The sequence below is a fragment of the Emys orbicularis genome, chromosome 7 (genome assembly GCF_028017835.1).
Source record: "Emys orbicularis isolate rEmyOrb1 chromosome 7, rEmyOrb1.hap1, whole genome shotgun sequence".
NCBI classification, from domain to species: domain Eukaryota; kingdom Metazoa; phylum Chordata; order Testudines; family Emydidae; genus Emys; species Emys orbicularis.
Window position 1 is genome coordinate 64,167,699 of NC_088689.1, and position 15,552 is coordinate 64,183,250.

Consider the following 15,552-nt stretch of genomic DNA (forward strand, 5'->3'; position numbering starts at 1 on the left):
GCTGGCGGGAGATGTTATGTTGGCCGGAGATGGCCAAAACATGTTATAATTGTGCTATGCGTTGTTATTAATTATTTATTAGTAGTTCAGGTATTATTTTTCTAGATTTGAGAAGCAGGTTTTTAAAAGTTTAATAATCGTTGATATTCTGTTTCAGTGTTTTTCACACTTTCTTTGCATGCTTTTTAGTGCAGGTGGTCCAATTCTACTGCAGGGGTTTCTCAACTTTATAATTTCATAATGTGGACCGCATCTCATGGAAAGATTATCATAAGGATATTTTCCTTCCCATTCATAATCACATATCATCCCTGTGGTTACTGCAATAACTGGCTACATGGGGAAATAAAATCTGGAAATTACTTACTGTATTTTAGCTGCTTTTTAATAAAATTTAAGAGCTGGAAAATAAGAGGGGTGTGGGAGCAGACCCATGGAACCGCCAGTTCTCCTAGGACTACCAGCAAGTGATCCATAGATCACAGTTTGGGAATCTCTGCTCTATAGTAATTTTAAACACAGATCTCTGTGTTGCCTTGTTTGGAATTTGAAAGCATTTTATTTACCGTTCAGAAACAAGATAAAGTCACTCTGCTTTCTTCCCGTTCTTGTAGCCTGAAGTGTTCAGGAAGCTTAGGAGGAATGGTTAAAAATGGCAAGCTTATTTTTTTAATTGTTTTGTTTATTTCCATATTCAGAATTTTAAGAGACAACTTTTCAATTAGGTGCCTTTTAAATTTTGCCCAAATATTTTCAAGTGCTTCTATTTGTCTGCATGTACTTATGCATGAATTGAATAAAGGAGACTATAACTTGAGCATGCACAGAATTCTCCCAGAGTTTTGATTGCATAGATTAATGCACTTACTAGCATTGCAGGTTCACTTCAGGGATCCTTTTGAAAATTTGCTCCTTGATGAATTTTAGACTGGAACCAGTCTTTATAGTCAAACTAAGTTGTTACTGGTCACTGTCAGAGAAAGGATGCTGAACTAGATAGACCTCGTGTCTGATCTAGCATGGCAATTCCAGTCTTATAGATGCATGAAAATAGGGGGTTATAAAAGAACTGTAGCTTACAAGATCTCAACCAATTCATCGGTCAGGCCATAATGAACTCTTGATATGTGTAGCAGTTCTCTCTGCTGGGTATAGTGAGATCTGCTCAACTGTTTAGTCATTTGTAATTATCTTTCCCTCTGATGATTGGGCATAAATCATGTTCTGCTGATAGCTAGTAAAGACTTGAGTTTTGATTGTAGAAGCTTGTGCTTATGGAACAAAAAGTTATGAGTTTTTGGAGCCAGAGATCTGTTTCTCATGACGTATACATGTGGTTAACTAACGATCATTACTATGTACATGACATCATTGGCCGTGCGTTATTTTAGAAGGAAAAGGAAAGTGAGACAATCTGGATTCCATTATGAACTAAATACTCTAGTAATGATTAGTGATAGTGTTTTCCACAAGTAACGTAAGCAAGAAGACCCTGTATGGTAGCAGTGGAATTGTACAACTCTAATTAAGGCAGAATTTGGCTCTTTATTGGTTAAATGTTTCCAGCATTATATGCATGCCAATTAGACAAAAGTAAGTAATTACAACTAGTATTAATCTGTTATTGCCCTATTAAATCATTATATTTGTCCTTTTATGTTGTAGGTGGAGAACTCAGGGGATCCATGGGAAAATTTCCAAAATAACCAACCACTTACATATTGGGAATGTGTTTATTTACTAATGGTTACAATGTCCACTGTTGGCTATGGAGATGTTTATGCAAAAACAACCCTTGGTCGCCTTTTCATGGTCTTCTTCATCCTCGGGGGATTGGTAAAATCTCTTTATTGCTACTACTACTTTAATACCAGCTCTTTTATATCCCCTAAAGTTTATTAAGCAGCAACCTGAACTGTAGCATCTGGTTTAGTAAGTTAAAATCATAAGAATTTTAAACAACTCAGCTGCATATCTTTTTCTTTTTATAAGACAAGTATCTTGTTAAGCCAGATCTTGTCACATTTTTGTAGAGATTGTCATTAATCTACAGTAAGAATAACTCTAATATATTTAAGAAAGTAATGCATGTAAATACATGAAGTGCCTTAGCAATTCTATTTACAGTATTATTTACAGTCCATTACTTTTCAGTGACACTAACTGTGCATTGTTTGATGATGGTCATTGATATTTTGAAGGAAGTTTGCGGTTTCAAGAGCCCTCCCTCACCCTCTGTGTTCCTTCCCAGAATTCCAACAAACACTGTGGCTTAGTACTGCCTTAAAGAGCAGCATGCCGGATCCAGACATTAGCAAACCATGCTCTCTTTAATTTCAAACATGCAACCATGTCATAATGTTCACTCACAGTAGACTATGTTTAGTATAAACATAACAAATTTCCTTTTAACTCAGCAAATTGTATCACTCCTTTTCCTGTTCAAATAAGTATGTACACAGCACTAAAATTACTAATTGTTCTATGTCAAATTATCTTTTTTTATCATTGCTAGCACCACTACAGCAACTGCTGCATTTTGTCTTTTAAAAGAGCAGTTTATGTTAAGATTTATACTCTGTAAGGTAAGTGTGAATTAAAATTCATTCACAATATATGTATTGTACATTTACATGCATATATGTATTGTTATACACATATTTATTGTACATATGCATACGTCTCTCTGTAGGAGGTATATGTATAACAGATACATTATCAATGCAATATGTATAATATATATGCACTTACATACAAAAGACACACATATTTGCATACGGATAAAGAGACCAAGTTGACTGGCAGCAGCTCTTAGAAGTATCCAGCCACAAGCAAGATGTTTGTTGGACAAAACATGGCAGATCATTTTTTTTTCTCCTTACTACCTTTTTCTGTCAGGTGTTCTTACAAATCTTTTAAAAACAAAACTTTTGAAAAAGGTTGTTTTTGTTTTGGGTTTTTTGGGGGGAGTTGACATCATTTTGATTCTTGAGAGCGGGCAAATGCCTGGCACCATATTGTTTTTGTCTTCTTTTGAATCTTCATTAAGGGGAAAAAAGTCCACCTATCTTCCAAAAAAAAAAAAGAAATAAAAAAAAAAGTAACAATAGTAATATCCACTTTTGTTTTTTTCAGCATGTAATCTTTGAATAGTTTTTTCCCCCCTCTTCAGGAAGAATTAGACACAGCCAATATTTTACAATTAGATGCCAATTTGACTTTATTTTGTTCTTCTTTTGTTTTGTGTGCTTTTTTCCCTCTTTTGACCATTACTTTAGTTTACCAAGTGTACATCTTCTTCAAGACCAACTTTTACATTGAACCCTCTTATTTTGTTTTATAATTTGCTTTTTTTTTTTTTTAAATTTTAAAAATACTTTTAAAGGTCTAATTCTTTTGCATTTTCAGATCTTAAAAGATATATATCTTCTGAAAATATTCATCATCCCCCTTTCTTTGGCCTCTCTTTTTAGTCTTTTCTTCTGTCTCCTATCTTCTTCTTAGGCCATGTTTGCCAGCTACGTCCCTGAAATCATAGAGTTAATAGGAAACCGCAAGAAATATGGTGGTTCCTATAGTGCGGTTAGTGGAAGAAAGTAAGTATTCCAAGAGGCTCTGCTGCCTCTGCTGCAGTAGAACACTCTCTGCATGCCATTTTCTTTTTTTGTTTTTTTGTTTCATGCATGTAGGCAATGTTTGCTCGCTACGTGCCAGAAATTGCTGCTCTCATCCTTAATCGGAAGAAATACGGCGGGACTTTTAACTCAACCCGAGGCAGAAAGTAAGTCAAAAAAGACCAGGTGTGGTTGTGACACGCTAAAGAACCCCTGAATGTGGTGACATCTGACTCATGGACACTCCCTAATATGCTTGTGCTCTGTGACATCAAATGTCACCACCAGAGAGTTGTCACACTATGTTATTAGAGACCTGGGCCATGCTAAGGTACAAGTCACAATATTTTGCCCCTTTTTCTAGAGAGTCTCTGGATACCACTAGAACTAAACTGATATATTCTGGAAGGAACCCTGCTATTGCATCTGCAGTTAGCTTGTGGAACAAGGTCATATCACACTTTTCTAAGCATCAACCAGTTAGACATCACTTGATTGTCTCTTGAGCAAGTAATTATACTGGTCGTCATTTTGAAATTATTCAGTCCATGAGAAAATTGGGTATGGCAGAACACAACATGGGCCCTTTATGTTGTTCAGGTTATTTAATTATGATGGCCACACTGGAAGATGATATTGCTACTTTTCATTGATCAAATCCTAAGAGATGCTAACTACATGCAGCTCCAATTGACTTAATTTGGCGTTTGCAGGTGCTCGGCACTTCTCAGGATTTAGAACAGCCTTTTAAAAACCATTACACACCCTGCCCTGAAAAAAGATATGCTAATCCTAAAAAAAAAAAAAGAATTCATTATCAGAGTAGTGCTATAACCACATAAGAATAATTCTTTTTGGCTGGTAGCAACACTTATGCTTAAACAGGCCACATAAACCTTCAAAAATTAACTGCTTTACATTTCCATCGAATGCCTTTTTTTTCCATCTTGACCATGTTACAACCAAGTCTATCTGAAAGCCATGTTAGATCTGTTGGGAAATAGTCTCAAATAAGGTCTATGTACTGAGAGAATAATATTCTCTTTTCTGCCCCACTTTACTAGTTTTCCCATCTTCCCTTTAGTTCAGCTCATCCTTCTGCCATTCCAGTGAATACATGGAGAAAACTGGCCTGTTGTCCTCAAGACCTTTCACATACACCTTCCCACAGAACATAATAGAGGATACTCTGAATAATCCTTTTTAGTGGAATCAAATTGTTTGTCCCTCCCCTCATCTTTGAGAATTAAGCATTTCAGTTTAGTCCCTTTGAAACCATCACTTTACATATGATGTTCATGTGACATGAATATGGTAATATCAAGTTATTTCTCTTCCTTGTTGAGTTGAGAGTCTCTAAAGATCTGTAACCATTTACCAGCTAATTCCTGAGCACAGATTTACATCATGTGATCCACAAGTAAAAGCTTTTCCTTCACTGATTTCTTACACCACTGAGCATTACAATATGTCCCAGTGAAGCAGAGAACTCCTTAATCATTACCCACCTCCCCGCCCGGCTTTTTTTAAGATACTCTCAAATGCCTAAAATATACAACTACTACCAGTACCGGAATCTGCTAGCACAGTTCACTCGGAACAGTTGGGTCTATAATCCTCAAGATTAATAAAAACATTTTCATTGTCATTTGCCTTATCTGACCATGAGAGAGAGGCATCACTAGTTTCTCCCAAATGTTTACTCTTAATATCTGTCTATTCAGTTTCCTATATGCAGTCCCAGATTTCTTAAGTCTAGAAGCTTTTCAAACATAAAACCACAGCATTTGCTGGTGTAACTCTTATTGGAGTTTCATCAGCAGAGAATATGATCTAATAAATACAGTTATAAAAATACAGTTTTATTTCCCCCTAGTCTAGTCTTTTTTTGTCACTGGTACCCAGCATTGCTCTGTTGTCTCTAAACTTGGACCTGATCTTCAGTCAAACTCCAACACCCTGAAGGCCTCAACTCCCAGATCACAGGCTTCCCGCTAGCTTTGGGGCTTGCTTCATCTTATTTTATCATGGCTTTTTCTTTTTGCTTTATTTATACGTGCTCTATTTGTTTTTAGCTCTTTCTCTGTTGGTCTCTGCTGTCCATATCGCTTGTCAATTGTACTCACTCTGTCATCGGCACACAGACTGTTCAATTTACTTTACGCATTGTTTCCTGGTTCAAAAGCTAATTACTAAGTACTTTAAAGAAGTCCTTTGCTCACGTGGATCTATCATCAGAGAATATAAGCTTGGGAACTGCTCAGTAAAAAGCCATTAGCACCCCTTGTTTGATGTTGCTTTTGCAGTCAGTAGAACAAGATTGATGAAATGTTATGTTTGGCCAAAATTTGAGTTTTCATTTGGAATTCAGTGTTGAGAGAATGGGCTGTCAGAACCAATAAGTTTTCCTTCACTTGGGATATGGGCATGTGGAAGTAATTAGCAATGTAAGGTCTTTAGTTGAGCAACCAAGCATAGATTCTGGCAGCAAACATAATGAGAAACTACAGTTGTTCTATTTCTAATGTCAAAAAGTTTCCAGATAAAATTAAAAGTGTCTACAAAATGAAAGCAGCTAAACTTTGTTGAAAGATGTTGTTCAGACTCTTAAAATAGCATGTGTGTTTGATTTTCTCTTTGAGAAATAAATTATGTATGTGGGGTGTATGCGCACATGCGTGCACACATACACACACATCACAAATATTGTATATATAAAATAAGGTGTCTATCCAAATTACAGTATTACATATAGTAGGAAGTTAAAAAAATGATTTACCAGTTCTTATGTCAAAAATAATAGAAAATTGCATTATCCAATTTCAAGACTAAGGATATATTTTGGGAGAGTTTGCTGTCAAGTTATACGTATTGAAGTAGCTGGAACCTAGGCATATAAAGCATTCCCAATACCTTCAGTCATTCAAGAAAAAATATTAATTTTGACCTTGTTTACACAGTGACTTTCAACCAAAAAGATCCCAAAATGTTTTACAAACTATAAGACTCATTTTGCTTGTTACAGAAACACAATGCTTGGGATGAGATGCACAGATAGCTTGGGAATAGAAAGAGCTTTATGTTGCAAAATGTCCTATGAGTTTTTTTTAGTTACATCAAATGTGTAGGACCTCAGCTTTGCAACCTGTTCCAATAATGAGACCTCTAAGAGTACAGTCAATAGAACACCATGCAAGAGAATTTGTTCAATACTGACTTTGAGCAAAGTGTCGTTTACTGATAACCAACACTATTTATTTAGTATTTCATATGTCACAAAAAAGCACACTGAGGTTTCCCATATAAATACTGACCTTGTTCAAATGTTGCTTACCTCATGATATCTGATACAGTTACAACCCACTGTACTATGGCTGCAGCACACAAATGATTAAAAAAAAATCCTCAATCCATAATTATCTTTGCGTTTACAATTCTTCTCTATGGAGAATGAGAGCCATGTTTAATAACTGGAATGAAATGACCATAGATCCTGTAATGAGCATGCTGTAATCTGCATATTGTAAGAAAGGGACAATTTAAGTTTAAAATAAAAAAAACAAAGTTAATTCAGGGGGACAATCATAAAGGGAAACATATCTACTTTTCTAATGTTACTAATGGGAGTAATGATAAAAATATTATTATTCACTATACTTTCTATTTTCAATGTGAGTATATAAGGAACCTGTTTGTTCTGTCTCATAAGATAAAGCAACCGCCTATCCTCCCTCCTTTCCATTAATTTCTAGTGACCAGATTTTGTATGCTAAACTGTTCTGCCCTTTTTTGCAAATATTTTTTTAAAAGACCATTTAAGGTGGATAGATACAAAGTACTATATATGACATTGCCTGTGGCATTCCCATTGATGTCTGTGGGAGTTTGGTTCTCATATTGAGAACTTTGGTTCTAATTTCTCTATTGCACCATCAGTCTGTAAAGTAAAGAATGGTCTAGTAGTTAGCAATCTGAATGCCTTGGTCCTGTTTTTGGTTCTGCCAGATTCCTTATTTGACTTTGGGTAATAACGTAATTTCTCTGTGACTCAGCTGACTTATTATTATAATTAATAGACTAATACCTACCCCAGAGGGATGTTGTGAGGATTAATTGATTCATGTTTATGCTTTCTGCAGATGAAAGGTGCTATCTAAGTGTGAAGCAGAGAGAAGTTTAAAGTCAGAGTTAAATATTATAGTCTGCTATGTGCAGTATTATATATGGTTTATTTCACTATAGACAAAGCAAGTACTGTACAAGAGCTGTGTTTTATGTATTCAAGCAATTTCATAGGTGGATTTCTAAATATAAAGTATATTTAGCAGACAATGTGGTATTGTACTGCTGAATAATATATTATGTTACAAATGGCAATGGTAACATATGATCCATTATAATATCTGGACATCAGGCACCTAGTGATATATTGCATGCTACAAAGGATGAGGGTGTGGAAGTAATTGTTAACTAAATTAGTAGCATGCTAGGATCATGAAGAACAGGCATAGTAGTTTGCAGTGATTAATACTGGACAAAAACAGATGGAGGGGGGAAAGTTAGATATAACATGAAGTGAGGAGGGAGAAAAAGCTGTGTGATCTGGGAAGTGCAATATAATAGAGGAACTGTAGATCAGGGAACAAAATAAGAAAGATTATAAACTCAAGAAAGCAGGCAGTCATTTTTTACCATGGGTATCACCAGTTACCAGATGATAATCTATATCTTGAATATTGTGATGTCATTATTTCCCCTTGGTGATTGCACTCTTCTGAGGAGTTCTGAGATTACCAACCAGTCCCTATACCCTATATATAGTCCTTCTCATTTTAAAACTTTCAGCTCAACAGAAACTACAAGGGGCTTCTTTTGGAGCCTGTCAGCAAGCACTCCTGGATTAGCCTGCAGGGGACATTTTAGAGCACAGTACAGCTGACCATATATGGATGAACAGGACACCACCAAGTCCAATGTCTGCAGGCTGATAGGGAAACAGACGAGGGACTCTAGATCAGTGGCTCTCAACCTTTCCAGATTACTGTACCCCTTTCAGGAGTCCAATTTGTCTTGTGTACCCCAAGTTTCACCTCACTTAAAAACGACTAGCTTACAAAATCAGACATAAAAATACAAAAGTGTCACAGCACACTAGTACTGAAAAATTGCTTACTTTCACATTTTTACCATATAATTATAAAATCAATTGGACTATAAATATTGTACTTACATTTCAGTGTATAGTATATAGAGCAGTATAAACAAGTCGTTGTATGAAATTTTAGTTTGTACTGACATCATTAATGCTTTTTATGTAGCCTGTTGTAAAACGAGGCAAATATGTAGATGAGTTGATGTAACCTCTATGTAGCCCCAGGAGTATGCATCCCCCTGGTTGAGAACCACTGCTCTAGAGTGCAGCCACTAGACCTCTAAGTCAGTCCATTTGTGCCAACCTCTGAAAGGTTGGGAGAGTCTCTTTGACAACTTAGTGTCTGGATGCTCTTCTGAACTTCTCCAACCAACTTTTTTACTATGAAATTCGGGCTGGAGTTCTCATGAGATCAGTTTTTCTCATTAGATTTTCAGAGATTCTTGGTTTTGTCTACACAAAATTCTGCAAATGTATTCTTCCTTGTGGTATTTTGGAACTTAAATTTCTAGTCCTAGCCAAAGTACAAATTATAGAGACATCTGAAGAAAAGAAAAAAAAAAAGCCCAAAAGCCAAATTAATGTTTCTGAAATTGTTAGTGCCAAGTTCTGTTTGAGTTTTGAATGAAGCTCGAAATCAGTTCTTCATTGATCTGAACTGATTTGCTCCTTCCTAAATTAACATGTTATTTTACATTTATGATGTCCTCATTAATCTTGGAATCAGAATGGCCCTTATTTATTTGTTTTCTGTATGTATGCACATGATTTGTAGCTCACATGATCAGAATTGATTCAAACACTGAAGAATAGTCTCCCAAAAGAAATTAGTGGGCCATTTAAAATGGGACTGGACAAAATACTAGAAAAAATACTGTAAGGAATAATCCTGCAGTGGAGAGGGATAGATCTTCTTTTCATCTCTGATTTCTATTTTATTATTAGTCTATAGTTCTTAGGGCCAAATCCTGCTTGCCTTACTCATACTAACTGCTATGGTTGTTTATGAAAAAAGTGAGCTAAATGTGACTCTGTATAAATACATATTATACACAAATCCCTTGATAGTAAAGATTAATGCAAGTTACTATTTTAAATTTTCAAATCAGAAACATTTTAATCATCCTGAGATATTGTTCTAGTTAAGACATGTGCTTAAGACTTTTATTTTAATCAAACCGCAGTGCTGTGTAAGCTATTAAAATCTCTTGTTTCTCCTCTCTCATGATCTGCTCTGCTTCTCAGAGATTTCTTACATTTATAAGCTATATATTAACAAATCATCAACATATCATCAGGAAGGATCATCTGTTAGAGATTCCTTCCAGAAGGAAACGTGGGACTCAATAACTGAACTTCACAGAGATAAAAAAAGAACTGTGGACAGACAGATACAGTAAACAGACAGACAAACAGATAATTTAAGTTGACAGGCCATCTTGGACTCATTAGACATATTGGTTTGATTAGGAATTAGAATGACTTTTTTTTTTTAACTTAGTTGAATACCTTGGCAAACATACCCTTGATTTTTTTTAGCTTCAATAATAAGTGGCATAGCTCCAGAGAAAGTGACATTAGATTATTATATTAAATAATTTGATACAACGTGTACGATTATTTTCCACTGGGATGTAAATGGTAATAAGAGAATGTGACATGGGTTGTTCTATGGACCTGGGGTGTGTATCATTTTCTGCTAAGCATTCTTCTAAGCCCCCAATTTCAAATGAAGACCTACTTAGAATTACAGAAAATGTGATGAGTGTGAAATAGTTCTTGTTGTGTCCTCATACTGCTTCCTGCCACATCCATTGACATGTGATTGCCCAATCGTTGTACTCTGCCAGGCCACTGGAAGAGCATTCCCAGTCAAGCAACTGGTATGGAAAGAAATGTTTCATATTTTGAGGCTCTGTGCTGAGTCACAGGTATTGGGGCCAGTGATGTAACCCCACTTGTTAAATAGATTAACAGATAGACTCTGTCCTATTTGTTCTTTCTTCAACTTTTCTTCTGTCTCCATTTTTTTCTGCATGCTTATTTAAAATCTATTAGTTGTTACAAAATCAAAAATGGAAATGTAGGCAGAGATATGTAACAATGTTTATGAGCCTCCTTAAAATCTTGTAGTCTGGGTCTCATAACTCATGCCCACTTCTTAGCCACAGTAAATTTAAATTTTTAGGTTCAAATCTAAAAATGCCGTCTTTTCCCGTCCCATCCCTATTTTTTTTAAAGTCTTTACTGTTTTGTTTTAGCACAAAAGTGGCAGCTGTTACTGTCCAAATTCTTGCCTAAGAAAATGAGTCTGGTCAATGAGGTATTCAAATTGCAGTGATTTCCCATGTTCCACAGAATATACAGGCTGTGATTTACTAAGCAAACATTCCACATGGAGCAACATGAGATGGCAGAAGTGCTGAAGAAAATCAGTGAGCTTTGGTAAATTATGACCTTTTATTTCCACACAAGCTCTATTGTGGAAAATTAGTCATGAAATTTTGGGGGTGATTTCACTTGTGAGAAATGCATTGTTTTCAATCATACATAAAATGCTTGAAGTCTTAAAGCTTTTGATAACTTAATGCCATGCAAACTGCACAAAAGTTGTCTTTTGACAGATTGAGCATTTTTTAAAAAAGTTTAAAACAATTCAGTGAAAGAGCACCTTAAATGGTGGAAGTGGGCTGGGAGCCTTTTATGTTCCTTACTGAACAATATACATACTGAATATACAAGAGCAAATAATTTCAGTTGATTGCAAAAGTAATAGTGGGGTATCTTCTGCACAGTAGCTCAAAAATATTGAGATTTGGAAGGATTAGAGCAGTAGACGGAAGTCTGGTTGATTCTGAAGTGCTGATGCTAGAGTTGTGGTTTACTCGTTTGTTGTCCTGTAAACCTTCTAGCATGCTCTCCTTTTGCATGTCACAGCACTCAACAGTTTTTACTAGTTTTGCTAAGCCTTGAATTTCTTTGTTATTATTATGCACGTGTGTTGTGTGTTTCAGTATATGACGTGAAAGCAAGAATATTCTAGTTCTATTAGTGTGGTATACTAAGTAAGATACTTATGATAATACTAATTACCATATTAGTGTGGTATCTAAGTAAGAAAGCAAGTATTCATCCCCTGCTTTGAGTTTAGGTAGAATCTGCTTAACTAACTCAGACCCTGGTGGAAACAGAAGCATGTCAATTATACACATTTTTCATTATCAGAGTTTCAGAGGTATACATCATGCTGGGGGATATTAATTTGCTTCATGACTTGTTTTAAATATAAGCCATGTACAAATCCTCGAGTCATTAAAAAAAGGTAAAATTAACTCATGGGAGCCAAAATTGAGCAAGGAAGCTGTCCAAAGTGAATAGGAGGACTCACAGTGGATCATTCATGCTAGCATACTGTTGTGAGTAGGCTTGCAAACAGCATCAGATATGCTATTTAAACAGACTAACTGTGCCATTTATCCAAGGTTAAAGTCTCTGAAATGTAGTCCTCTGCATCTGTTCCCTGGCAGTAATCCCAGTTAGGTGGGCATAATAACAGCGATTTCTCCTGCATTATAGAAGTGTTCCAGGTGGTTTTAGAGTGCATTGTCACATTTATAGAAAGTTCTCTGAGGTGGAAAAAAACATGTCCCACTTCTGCCAATCTTTATTCAAAGTACTCTGGGGAAGAAAGAGGATTTCCTGTTTACACATAGGACATGTTTGATGTATTCCAGTAAAATCCCTCAAGCAGATAGCTCACTGTACTTCTGGTAGGTTACAGCTGATCCAGTGTACATGGACTCTCACAGCTAGAAATTAAGCCTAAGTAAACTCCTATACTGATTATTCACCATATACTACCTAGTAAACCAAATCTGAGATACCTTTAAAAAGAGCTAGAAGCAGCTGGCTAGAAGTCAGGAGATCTCGGTTCTATTCCCAGCTGTGCTGCTGACTGTCTCATGCCTGGTCTATACTTAAAAATGAGATTGACCTAACAACGTCATCCAGGGTTGTAAAAAATCTTACACCCTGAGTACCAAAGGTAGGTTAACCTAACCCCCAGTGTAGATGCAGCTAGACTGATGGAAGAATTCTTCCACTTATCTACCTACTGCCTCTTGGAGGTGTGGATTAACTACATTGAAAGAACAACCCCTACTGTTGATGTAGAAAGCATCTGCGCGCTGGTGCAATAGCAGCACAGCTGCGACGGCTATAGTGTAAACATACCCACCGTGTAACTGGAGGCTGGTGAAGTCTTTCTGTACCTGTTTAAAATGGGGATAATATAGTCACTTTTGTAAAACGTTTTGAGATCTAGAGATGAAAAGGGCAATATGTAATACCATGTCTACACTTGGAGGGTTTTGCTAGTATAGCAATACCAGCAAAACCTCTAGTATGAACGCAGTTATAGCAACATAAAAGTGCGTATATCAGTGAAGATGCACTTATACTATATCTTTTACTAGCACAGTTATGTGTCAGGGCTGGGTTGTGAGCAGCCCGTGGGCATAAAGTGAGCTGCTCAGTACTGGGGCCAAAGGTCAGAGATCAGTCCAGTGCCAGGCTAGGTCAAAACTGCAAAGTCAAAGTCCATTACCAAATAGAGAGCATGAGGCAAGAATCAGGGTTGGGTTAAGCCAGGGTCTTTCATTGGGGTCAGCAGTGGTTTTAAGCCAAAGACAGTCCAAGCCTAGATTGAGAGCCAGAACTCTAGAATCAAGGCAAGTTGCAGCGAGGAGTGGTGAGAGCAGGTCTAAGGCAGAAGCACACTGGAGGACTGTGTTGCTCAGACAACACCATAAATGGCTTTCTGGTTTATACAGAGAGTGCCAGAGAATCAGGAAACCTCAGAGCTGTTGCAAGGCAGGACTTCCTGCAGAGCTTAGCTTCTCAGTACCTAATGGTGGCAGCTTTGCGGGCCCCTGGTGGCAACAAAGAAGCAGCACCTGCCTTGAACCCTACAGACCCCACTGCTAGGCCTGTGGTTCTTACACTATGTCAGTAAAAAACAATCATACCACTAACCAATATTATTATTAGACATCCATGCCTAGTAGGCTGGTTGGACCTTAAAATGACAGTGATGAACAATTAGGGCCAGCACATTTTAACAAGTCTTTTAAGCATATTTATGAGAAATAAGTACATAAAATTAATCCCTGATGAATGTCAATATTTCTGTCTGGGATGTGTGGTATGATGTAGCTGAACATACTCCTGGTAAGGGCAATGGGAGATGAAATAATCAGTACTGTCCAGGAGGTGCTGAGCTCCTAGCAAGATTGGTCCCTTGCAACCTGATCCTGCTGTCACTAAAATCAGTGACAAAACGTGCTGACTTCAATGTGAGCAGGATTGAGGCCTTGATAGGTACATTAATATGCTATAATAGTCTAGCTCAGGAGATATTCACAACTCTCAAGTAGCATATCAAGTATCCTATATATAACCATATATTTCTCTTATGCGTCAACATTTTGCAGTTCACTTTTCAAATATATTTTTATGCCAGAAGAATAAAGGAAGGCCTACATATTGGCAGGGCCGGTGCAAGGAAGTTTCGCGCCCTAGGCGAAACTTCCACCTTGCGCTTCCCTCCCCCCCCCGAGACAGCCCCCCGCGGCAGCTCCCCCCCCCTCCAGGGAGCCGTGCGGCAGCTCCCCACCCCAGCTCACCTCTGCTCCGCCTCCTCCCCGAGCACGCCGCCCCCGCTCTAATTCTCCCCTCCCAGGCTTGTGGCACCAAACAGCTGATTGGCGCCGCAAGCCTGGGAGGCGGGAGAAGTGGAGCGGCCACTGCGCTGGGAGAGGGAGTCTGAGCCGCACGTGTCAGCGCGCCGCCGGCAGCCCAGCCCAGGAACGCTGTAAAAAAAAAATTGGGGGCACCGCTTTTGGGTGCCCCCAAAAGCGGTGGCACCCAAAAATGGTAGCACCGGCCCTGCATATTGGCGGAATAGATATCAGTGGAAGTTCCCAGTTTCTAAATGTATTCAGGAGTGGAAAATGGCAAATGCACAGAAATAACGCATAAAATAATGCTTATCACAGTCTAAAAAGAATGGAAGTCCTCCATTTCTGAATAGATAGTATAGCAATATGGACTAAGAAAACCCACCTGTCTATTGAAGTCCTGCTTTTATAATGGAGAAAAGGAAGAGTTTGAGATTGTTCTTTCTTGGTTCTTAATTCTGCATTGATTTATTGGCCACAAAAATAAGTAAAATTCTGTATCAGAGGTAATATTTAATGTTGGTACCTGATATTTAAGATCTTGCTTTTTTTAAAAATTTTATTTCCAGCGCATGATCCATTGCTCGGTAATAATACACTGAATGTACTGTCTTATAGCACTTTTCACTTTCAGAGTGCTTCACAAATATTAATTAATTCCTAAATCACCCCAGTTGCTTTGGTAAGAACAAGAGATGATCTTAAAAATCTGTACCAGTTTGAAAGATTATACAGTTTTAGTAGAATTCATGATTACAGAGACCGAAAAGAAGCACTGGAAACAGGAAAAACTTCCAAGATGCTAAAAGTTTGCCCACATATAATTAGTATATATGTATGACTGATGGAAGAACTCTGACACCAAAAGTTAAGATCAACATTTCCAAAACTAGACTCTTCATTTAGGCACCTAAGTAAAAGTGGGCAGATGTTCAAAGATGCTGTTCACTTGCAGTTCCCAGTGATTTCAGTGGAGTCTAAAGGTGCTTAGCACCTCTGAAAATCAGGTCACTTATATTTAGGTGCCTAAATATGAATTTAGGACCTG

General features: G+C 37.3%; 1 protein-coding gene across 11 annotated transcripts in view; it reads left to right on the top strand.

Annotated features, from left to right (window-relative positions):
* The window catches only part of KCNMA1 (potassium calcium-activated channel subfamily M alpha 1), an 898,072-nt gene that overhangs the window by 656,843 nt on the left and 225,677 nt on the right, over positions 1-15,552 (top strand). For all 11 annotated transcript variants that reach the window (XM_065407332.1, XM_065407334.1, XM_065407336.1 and 8 more), the window contains 2 exons: positions 1,666-1,836; positions 3,505-3,596. In XM_065407332.1, the coding sequence (XP_065263404.1) occupies positions 1,666-1,836; positions 3,505-3,596 (263 nt within the window). The remainder of the gene's footprint in view (positions 1-1,665; positions 1,837-3,504; positions 3,597-15,552) is intronic.